The sequence below is a fragment of the Brachycentrus maculatus genome, unplaced genomic scaffold, assembly GCF_059751285.1.
Source record: "Brachycentrus maculatus isolate JH-2025_06_01 unplaced genomic scaffold, ASM5975128v1 h1tg000600l, whole genome shotgun sequence".
NCBI lineage: Eukaryota > Metazoa > Arthropoda > Insecta > Trichoptera > Brachycentridae > Brachycentrus > Brachycentrus maculatus.
The window spans coordinates 74,372-85,143 of NW_028281339.1; the positions used below are offsets into that span (position 1 = coordinate 74,372).

General features: G+C 32.6%; 1 protein-coding gene across 1 annotated transcript; it reads left to right on the forward strand.

The window, feature by feature from the left end:
- Nucleotides 1-403: 403 nt before the first annotated feature.
- On the forward strand, nt 404-10,409 carry LOC148301163 (pancreatic triacylglycerol lipase-like). Its single transcript, XM_088273720.1, has 6 exons — nt 404-620; nt 1,091-1,194; nt 4,436-4,545; nt 7,709-7,958; nt 8,741-8,983; nt 9,874-10,409. The coding sequence occupies exons 2-6, from the start codon at nt 1,098-1,100 to the stop codon at nt 10,194-10,196; spliced, it is 1,023 nt and encodes a 340-aa protein (XP_088129846.1). The 5' UTR covers nt 404-620; nt 1,091-1,097; the 3' UTR covers nt 10,197-10,409.
- Nucleotides 10,410-10,772: the final 363 nt, after the last annotated feature.

Consider the following 10,772-nt stretch of genomic DNA (forward strand, 5'->3'; position numbering starts at 1 on the left):
AAAACATCGTCTTTGCTCAGATAGATAAAATATATCGTCTTTTGTGGCTTAAAACCAATGGTTGGAACATAAAAAAAATAGTATGATATAGGAATTGTATGACAACATAGGACGCAGAAAACCTGATCATATTGTGAACCAGGTAATCCCCGTGGGTCTTTCTCCAATAACATCTAGAGGAAGACCAAAGAACTCTTGGATGCTGCAAGAAGAAAACATGATTCGAAGGCATGACTTAGGTGACGTTGTCCATGACAGAAGAACCTACAACTTGAGGACGAGGAGAACTTATCCAAATAGTCTACAAAGACGATAGGTTGGGATGAAGTCAGGAAGAAGAAGGTTGGTATAATTTTTTAATAATACAAATATATTATTCAATAAAAATATTTTATTACTTTTCCGCGCCTTTATCGATTTTCCCCTTAAACTAGACTGTACTAATCGACTGTTTAATACGTATTTCTACGAGCATTTCATCAGCATTGTATAACCAACCTCTCTAGGTTGCAGAGTTCGACAAGTAGTGAAAAAGAAAATTTTTATTAGTAAACATGACATCACTTCACTGAGCTTGTTTACTTAAATTCATCTCGAATATTCTAGATTCACAAGAAAAGGTAGGCTAAAAAGACCTTTCAGGACCACTCAAAAGAACGGTGAACGAATAAATGGACCTTTTTGGGACAAAATTAAGAAGGACTCAGCATCAAATCACAAAATTTTCAGTTTTTTAAGTTTCATTTCATCAAAAACAAAAACCATAAAAACGAGTTATTTTATATTATTTCGAGAAATAAAAATACTTTGTGCTTTGATCCACTCACATTTTTATTAACCAACTAGTTTCGGCAACAACCTTTTGCCCTTTTCAGGGTTTCATTTATTACTCTGAAACCCTGAAGAGGGCAACAGTTTGTTGCCGAAACTAGTTGGTTGATAAAAATGTGAGTGGATCAAAACACAAAGTATTTTTATTTCTCGAAATAATATATCGATATGATCCACAAAGTTAATGCTTTCAATATTCAAAACGTGTTATTTTATGGTTGTTCCCTTTATTAATATAAAATATATGGTAAAATTACAGGTGAGCCATGGAGATTACAGTGTTTTTATTCGTGAGCATCCTGACGTTGGCGAGTCCAAAAGTCCGCGAAAACAAATTCTCCTTTTTGGACACAAATTCAATTTGTAAGTGTTAGAAATCTTTTATTATTTACTTCGTTTTCTGGTCTCCTGGTTACTATGGTGGTATTTTGCCTTCTGAGATTCCACGAAACGATGGGGATAAAGAACCCTAATATGGATAATTTATAAAATTCTGGATAAAGAATGGAGTTAGCAAAAATAGGATACAAGTATTATTTTTTGACATCTCATCAAAGATGAAGAAGAATATGGAAGTCTGGGCATTAACATAATGGGGATAATCCAGATTTTGTGAACAAGTATTTGGACACACTCAAAATGTTCTAAAGGATACTAGAAGACTAAATGCAGTTGAAATGCAATTTCTTTTTTGAATGTGCGGTTATACGTCGCGACGTATGATTTATCGCTCACTCCTTTCAAGAACGTCATGAATCAAAAAACTTGATTTTTCAGGAGAACGTTTTTAAAGTTAAAAAATATAATACAATGTATTCAAAATAAATATCAAGCCACTTATTGAACTTTTTACTGTGCATCAGATTTTTTTTATGTAAAACGTGAAGGTTTTTCACCATTTGAAAAATATTTTGCATACTATAAAAAAATAATAAAACAATACGTTTTCTTCAAAATGCAAAAACAACACTTTCTGTCCTGTAGCGGGTAAATATTGAGTTAAAAAATATGCCTCTTTTGCTGGGATATAGTACATTTTCTGGACATTCCGAAAACATGCACAACTGAAAATTGACGATTTTTGATTTATGACGTTCTTGAAAGGAGTGAGCGTTATGTTCGAATAGTGATAAAAGGATAGAATGCAAGGCTGAGATGAGCATTATCGAAAAAAATAGGAAAAGTGTACTGAGATGGTTTGGACATGTGAATCAAATAGGTGAAGACAGAATAATGAAACAAATTTAAGTGGTGAATGAAGTTTGTAATCAAAGCAGAAAAGGCAGAAGAAAAACGTGGCACGATCAAGTATTTTAAATGCTTGAAAGTGATCAGATCAGAAATCGGAAAATCGACGGATTTACATGAGGAGATGCACGAATGTAAAAGAAGCTATGTTGTTTCCAAAGAGATATTGATGTGGTGTTATTTTTTTATTATTTTTTATTATTTTTTTATTTCAAAACATATTACAATCATAAATCATATATACATACATATGATATTCCCGATGAGTAATTTCTATTTCTCATTTGGGGCAAGGGATTATGGTTAACAAGACTGGAACACAAATAATAAAGTAAAAAAAAAGATTTTTTTTAATAACCAAAACTAATACTAATACATGGCAAAACATAAGAACAAAAAACAGGCATAATAAATAGGCACAAGAAATATATTTAAAAGAAATAAATGAGAAAACCTAAGGTAAGAAGCATATTTAGAATAACAAATGAGAAAATATAAAAGATGAGACAATATAACAAATGAGAAAATGTAAAAAACAAAATAAGAAAATATAACTAATCACTACGTAATAATCTTAAAGAAAATATAATTAATCTTTTCATAAAGCACCTTCTCAGATCATTTATTTTGGATCCCCGAATGGGTTTTATTTTATATTTCGTAGTCATACAGGAGAAAGTGACCAAGTGCATTTGTTTTGATTTTTTTCACTGTCATATTTATTCTATATTACCCTGGACTGGTACCTGAAACGGAGGGCTGATCACCTTTCCTTCATGTGTAAACGATCAAGATAACACTGCGTTTATATGACGCAGTGCCCTATGCACCATTGGGGTGCGGATAAGGGTTTTATATAAACATACAGGAAAAAGTGACGAAGTGCATTTTTTACAAAAACGTGATCATTAGCTATTTGATATCTTACATACTAGCTTAATATTGCCCTGAAAATATCCCAAAGGATTTTAATCTTGGAAGTATAATATATTGACCTGTTAAAAATGACTAACTGCATTGATGCTTATTTTGTTGCCAAGCAAAAGTGACTTAAATGGCCCTCCTGAACATTTTACGTTTTATCAGTTGGTCACTTTCTCCTGTGCGACTACGATATGTCAGGCAGCTGGTTAATTTGGGTATTGGCAACATAACTTAAGGACCTTACTCCAAATTTATCAGTGTTTATCGGCTCCACATGTATTTTGTTATGTTTTCCCTTCTTTCTGCCAAGGAGTTGGAGAAGACATGAGTCGTACCATTCAGATCGAGAAAATCTTGTTTTGTACAGATGCTGTTGAAGGTGCCTTACACTATATGTATTTCTTTTCCATGTATTTCTTTTCCACACTCTCCTACTTATTCGTCGTTCACTTTGCGTAATACCACATTCATAAACACTGATTTGTGACGGAAGGATTATTTCATTATCAGGTCATTAAAATGAAATTGTTACGGATAAAAAAATTAAATTTTTGTACAGAAAAAAAAGACAAATCGCTCACTCCTTTCAAGAACGTCATAAATCAAAAATCGAAAATTTTCAGTTGTGCATGTTTTCGGAATGCCCAGAAATGTACTATATCCCAACAAAAGAGGCATATTTTTAACTTAATATTTACCCGCTACAGGGCAGAAAGTGTTGTTTTTGCATTTTGAAGAAAAGGTATTGCTTAATTATTATTTTTAAATGAACTAAATATTTTTCCAATGGAGAAAAAACCTTCAGGTTTTCCCTAAAAAGATCTGTTGCACAGTAAAAAGTTCAATAAGTGGCTTGATATTTATTTTTAATAAATCGTATTTTATTTTTCAACTTTAAAAACGTTCTCCTGAAAAATCAAGTTTTTTGATTTATGACGTTCTTGAAAGGAGTGAGCGAAATATGAATCACAATGGGAATATTTTTAAAAGTGGACTTAAAGTTAAATTTAAAATGATTAAGGAAACACTTGTTTTTATAGCACTTGAGTTAGTTAATGACTACTATTATTCAGACCTGACGATGGAAGTTTAGCTTCCGAAACTAGTAGTCATTAATTAACCCGAGTGGTATAAAAACAAGTGTTTCCTTAATCATTTTACAAAGTAAATGTCTTATTACAAAGTGAATGCCGAAACAATAAATAAAATGGAAGTTAAATTAAGTGGTTATTTATTACAGTAGTCACGAATTAGTGTTTTTGAAAGTGGTATTACACAAAGTGAATGATGAATGATAAGAAGAGTGTTATATTACCATGCCACAAAGTTTATAATGCTTTTAAAATACAAAATACATTTCTTTTGATGTAAAATTGTAAAATAAAGTGTTATTGTCATTCGAACAAAATTTAATAATCATAATTATTTCTAGGTAAGAACATCATCAATCTTTCTAATTACCGATATGACCCGATGAAAGTCTCCAAAGCGGAATCAGATTTGTCTCTAGTAAAGCTTGATCTTCTTTTGCCAAATTTCGAGGTAATTTTAAATCGTCCCTTAAATAATTATTCCTGCTTTAATGAAATAAAAAGTAACATTATATGGTGATTAAAAAAGTGCAGCCTTGTTTTAAAAATAAGCATATGAAGGTAATTATAACGTGTATAGGTTTCGATGTGAACAACTTTATATTACTTTGTTATTCTTGAGGAAAAAGCGGTTCACGTCGAAACCGGTTGACTTTATAATTATTTTACACAAAAAATATTTTTTTAACTAAGTTTTTTATTTTTTGACGACTCATCAACGATGAAGAAGAATATGGAAGGCTGGGCATTCACCAACATTGGTGAATGTTACACGCGTGTAAAGTGATCACTTAAATCAGCTTATGACGGTCGTCAGCCCCGTAAATGCTCAGACTTCCATATTCTTCTTCATCTTTAATGAGATGTCAAAAAATAATGTGAAAATAACTCCTGTAATTGGAGATAATCCAGATTTTGTTAACAAGTATTTGGACACACTCAAAAGTTATGTTTTATCATAAATTTAGTGTGGCAAATATTGATTATAATATACTTTTCTAGCAAATATTGTATTTTACAAAGGCACTTGATTGTTTTCATTAATTTGTGAGCGAATGATCTTGTACCTAAGAAAAACAACAACAAAAAATACACAATGACGTAATAAATTTTTTTATCATAAATTATTAAAGTCTTTGAGAAAATTATAAACACAAAAAAAACTATTGAGCCGTTTTGATCAGTAAGCGAATAGAACTTATAAAATATTTCGAAATAACAAAAACAATTAAGGACATTTCGACGACCCCTATGTGAAGTGCTCTATCTGCAAATCTGTTACCTTACAGGAGAGAGCTTAGAAGATGTTTTCAACGTATTTTTTTATTAATTAACGGTTTTATCTGAAATTGTATACATTCAAAAACACGATAAAATAATCTATCGAATCGTTTTAAAACTTTATGCTTTGTCAAAATTAAGTAGTCAGCGTTTTAGGAGTTCAGTTCATTTCGAAAATTCGATGTAGATAGCGTCTTATAAGCCTGAAAACTAGGCGTAATTTATTTTATATTTGTTTTTTGTTCATTAATATTTGTAGACAACGATCTGTTGATAACGTACACCAAATATCTAAAAATTGAAAAAATGTAGTTAGAGCACTATACGTATGGCACGTCGATTTGTATGTTCACTTGTATGACATCAATTTGTACTGATAAAATAATCTTCATAAAAAAATCATTTAAATGAACAACAAAAATTTCACGGATAACAACAATATTAATTTTCACATATAAACAAAATTTTACATATTTGTGTAAAATTATTTGAAGACGTAAAAAGATCAGAGTGCATGTTTTTATTATTATTTTGTTGAATAAACAATGCCTTGTACCTGATCAAATTATTACTCCAGGGTCATAAAAATGTTTAGTAAAAATCTCTAGTTTAAAGTTCAAACAAAATATAATCTATTCATGATGTAAATTCTATCATAAGTGAAAAAAGTCAAAGGAAAGACTTCAACCCAGACTAGGATGATATCAAGGTAATTATATATATATTTACGTATAATTACCTTGATTATAAAGTAATTTAAGAACATGGTTTCCAAATTGCTTCATATATCGCTCACTCCTTTCAAGAACGTCATAAATTAAAAAAACTTGCTTTTTCAGGAGAACGTTTTTAAAGTATAAAAATATAATATAATGTATTAAAAATAAATATCGAGCCACTTATTGAACTTTTTACTTTGCAACCTATCTTTTTAGGTAAAACCTGAAGGTTTTTTCTCCATTTGAAAAATATTTAGTATATTTAAAAAAAATATTGAACAATACATTTTCTTCAAAATGCAAAAACAACACTTTCTGCCCTGTAGCGGGTAAATATTATGTTTAAAATATGCCTCTTTTGCTGGGATATAGAAGATTTTCTGGGCATTACGAAAACATGCACAGCTGAAAATTGTCAATTTTTTATTTATGACGTTCTTGAAAGGAGTGAGCGATATATAGAACTTCCAAGAATTTGAGTAGTGTGGTTGTCAATCATGGGTAGAATTGGTGAATATTACACGTATGTAAAGTGATCACTTAAACCAGCCAATTTTTTTTAGGTGACCTTCCTTTGTATAACAGCTTACTCCCAATACCTACGTGAGTCATGTAACTCACGACCTGTCTTGGGAGCTTCACCTTCTCGGAGTCCAGTAGAGGTCCTCCAAGGATGTGACTTCGTTTGCGAGCGAGTGCGCCACAATTGTAGAGAATGTGGATTGACGTTTCGTTATCCTCCATACAAAATCTGCATACTGGGGAGTCATGAAGTCCATTTTTTGTCATGTGTTTCCTCAGTCTGCAGTGTCCTTGCAAGGTCCTGGTTAGGATCCTTATTTGTTTTTTGCTAAGCTTTAGAGTTTCTGTGGTGAATTTTCGCGAGTACCTTGTGATCAGTTCCTTTGCGTGTTTCATCCCTGAGTTGTTGGACCAGATCTCTTGGCTCTTGTCCATGTCCCAGTTTTTCAGACTAAACTTGAAAGTGCTGAGTGTCAGTCTGCATATGGGCTCAGGGCCCATTGGTGGTCTCTCAGCACCATTTCTTGTAAGTTTATTGGCAGCCTCGTTGCCCATTACACCACATAAACCATCTGGATGGTTCCATTCTTCTCACATGGGCATAACTTAGACTTCTCCGTTGAATTCTCCACCTGAGAAATATGCGACATCTTTGATCTCGCATATTTCTCTTACCTAGTTTTCCTTATTCTATCTCGTAGACTCTTGCCAGATAAGCTCCTTAGAGTCTTCATTTTTGACACTCTTAGTGCGTGATTTGTTATTGCGGTGTCCGCTGTGCGTTCGATACCATGTCATGGTGGCTATGAAAAGTATGTTCAGAAAACAGTGAAGCGATAGCTTTTTGCTATTTTAATACATTTATTCAAAAGTAAAGGTAATTTTGAGATTAAAAAGACTAGTGTTTTCAAATTCAGTGACCCTAGCTAAAAAAACTGGTACCTGGAAGCGGAGGGCTGATCACTTTTTCTTCACGTGTAAACGATCAAGATAACACTGCGTTTATATGATGCAGTGCCTTAAGCACCATTAGGATAAGGGTTTGAAGAAGAAGAAAAAGCTAAAAATCGAATCTTGAACTTATTTTTTCAGATCCAGTACCTGCTAACAAATGCAAAACATGCGCTGACAGATCCAAAGTTCGACAAAAATCTACCTACAGTCATCATAATCGGAGGAATTTTCTCTATGGATGATTTTCCGAAGGTATTTCTACAAAAGGGAGGATTTAATGTAATTTATTTGGATGCTATAACTATGCGTAAAAATAACCTCATATCATCTGATTACGTTCAGCACGTAGGCGAAGAACTTGCGCAATTACTGGCGTTATATGAAGAAGGTAAGAAATAAAATATCACGAGTATACATGGAAGGTATTATAAACTGAGTATGAAGTAAGCATTAAACTTATCCAAAGCATTGCAACCTTGTACACGGACAGCAATGCATGCATTAAGGGTAATAGTGTAATTTCATATTGGTTTGGCTTATCTAAAGGTGTTAAACAGGGATGTGTAATATCACCGCGGCTGTTTAATCTATACATTAAAGAACTGAATTTTAAAAAATTGGAGTTATAATGATCGATTTGACTCTCCGTTGCTTTCATCTTTCAGCATCATTAGCATACAGCTGATGATGCTGTACTTCTTAACGATAGTAGAGAAGACCTGCAGGCGTTGGTGTCAAAGGTATATAATTTGTGCAAGAAAAGTGATTTCCTGATGAACGTTGACAAATCCACAGTCATAGTTTTCGAAGATATGAAAATATATTTAAGTATCCAAAGAGAAATTATGGAACATGTAGATGATTTCATATATTGGAAAGTATGTTTCATAGGTTAGGTAAGATTGTTACCAATATTCCACCATTCCGATATCTATCACACATCTTTTTAGCCCACATTCATCTAAAATATAGCATTTCGACTGCATTCAGTCTGCTTTCATTCTCCCTTTTAACATTTTCATAAATTAGGTTAAATAGTAGGACTCCGCTGTGTGCTGAATACTTATCTTTGTCTGTAAGGCTTTTTAAAAAAAATAAAGGTTAAAATGGTTGTACTGTTCTTGCTGACATCCGCAACTCGACCTTCAACAATGTTTCTGTTGATTCTAGGAGGTATTGATCCAAAAACCATTCACATTATTGGGGCAGGACTTGGATGTCAAATAGCAGCACATGCCGGAAAAGCGTTTATTTCGGAAACAGGACATAAAATAGGCAGAATAACTGGACTCGATCCGTTTGGGCTTTGCTCTTACGACAATTCTTCGGGAGTTATGCTCACTGACGAAGACGCCGATTTGGTGGATATTATACACACTGGCATGAGAGAATTTCAACCTAACATATCAGGAGGTTAGTAAAAATGGATTATACAATGTCTTATGTTTTGGTTAGGTCAAGTGAAATCAAGATCAGAGCGAGGATTCTGTGTTTTTAAACTTATACTACCAAATTTTTTGACATCTCTATACAGATAAAGAAGAATATGGAAATCTGGGCCTCAACCTGTCATAGACTTAGTTAAGTGATCACTTTACCAATACTGTCCTTGGTTGACTTGAGTCAATCATGGGTAGTATTGGTGAATGAGAGTTTCCAAAAAATTTAAAACTCAATTTTTTGGAAACCCTAGATATATTGATCAATCTCGTGACCCCGTACATATGAGTTCACAATAGCCATCTCTGTTGGAATAGAGTCTCTTTTTATTTGTATGCAAGGTTTGAATCCTGGATTACATTCACATACTTGAGACTTGCCTAGAAATATGATATTATTTTTTTTATTATGTAGCTTATAATTTGACCAGTTATTTTATTTACATCACTTTGAGTGTTTCCAAATGCTCGTTAGAAAATCCGTATTATCTCCATTATATTATTGGATTTTGAAAACAATATATATATATTTTTTTAAAAGAGTAATATTTTTGTTTTTATTCTTTAAAAAATACTTCAATCTCATACTATTTCTGTGAGCCTAAGCGGCTCAATATTAGAAATAAGTATTGTGGTAGAGTGGGTTCGAACCGAGAAACTCTGACTCAAGATTCCGCGACACTAACCAGGGGACCACAACCCTAATCAAATTACATGACATATGACATTTCTTATCAAATGCTATTATTCTTGTTTTTTTTATCTGGCTGACTATGTCTGCTTTTGATCGACCACTCTTTTATTAATTTATTGTATTTTTCATATGAACATTTCTGTTTAATATTAAATAAATATCTTTTTAAGGACATGTGAACTTCTTCCCTAATGGAGGAATCAAGCAAGCAGGCTCGTTCGACCCATTGACTGACCATCAACGATCCTGGAAATATTTCGCTGAATCCTTGCTGCATCCAGAAAATTTCATGGCAGTGAAATGTCCCGACTTGAAGACCTTTCTAAAAGGAGACTGTATCTACAACGAACGGGCATATATGGGGAATGGAACATCTAAATTTTCTGGAACATTTTACCTCAGGACAAGAGCTTCGGAGTTATATGGACTAGGAGAAGAAGGGATCCGACCACAGCGAACTTGGTTCATAGAAAAAATCGATAGAATAGATTGAAATCCCCCATACATTAATTTTAATTCGATGACCTTAGTATTATAAGTATAAGCTACTTACTCCAAAAATTTTTGTATTCTTAAAAATATTATTCAACCTCAATATAACGGAAAAATTGGAGCAGGGGTGTACGTTGAAGTCTAAAGTCTATATATAAATAGGTTTGATTATATATATTTTTTTATTGTTGAAAATATGAACAAGTCCGTTTTATCAAGGTTTTTCAAAATTTATTTATTTATTGATTTGGCTTTTAATTTGTAGAACTCCATTTTAATTTTTAATTATTTTATGTATTAATTTTTAAATCAAAGACATATTTTGAAGTATAAATAATAAAACCCTTATCCGCACCCCAATGGTGCATAGGGCACTGTTTCATATAAACGCAGTGTTATCTTGATCGTTTACATATGAAGGAAAGGTGATCAGCCCTCCTCTTCGGTCCAGGGTATTATTAAATAAATATTAGAGTGAAAAATTCACTTATATTTATTTGACCCCCCTGGGAATTGAGCCCGGGACCTCCAGAACGGGACCATTGCACTACTGAGGCGGACAATTTTATATATAAAA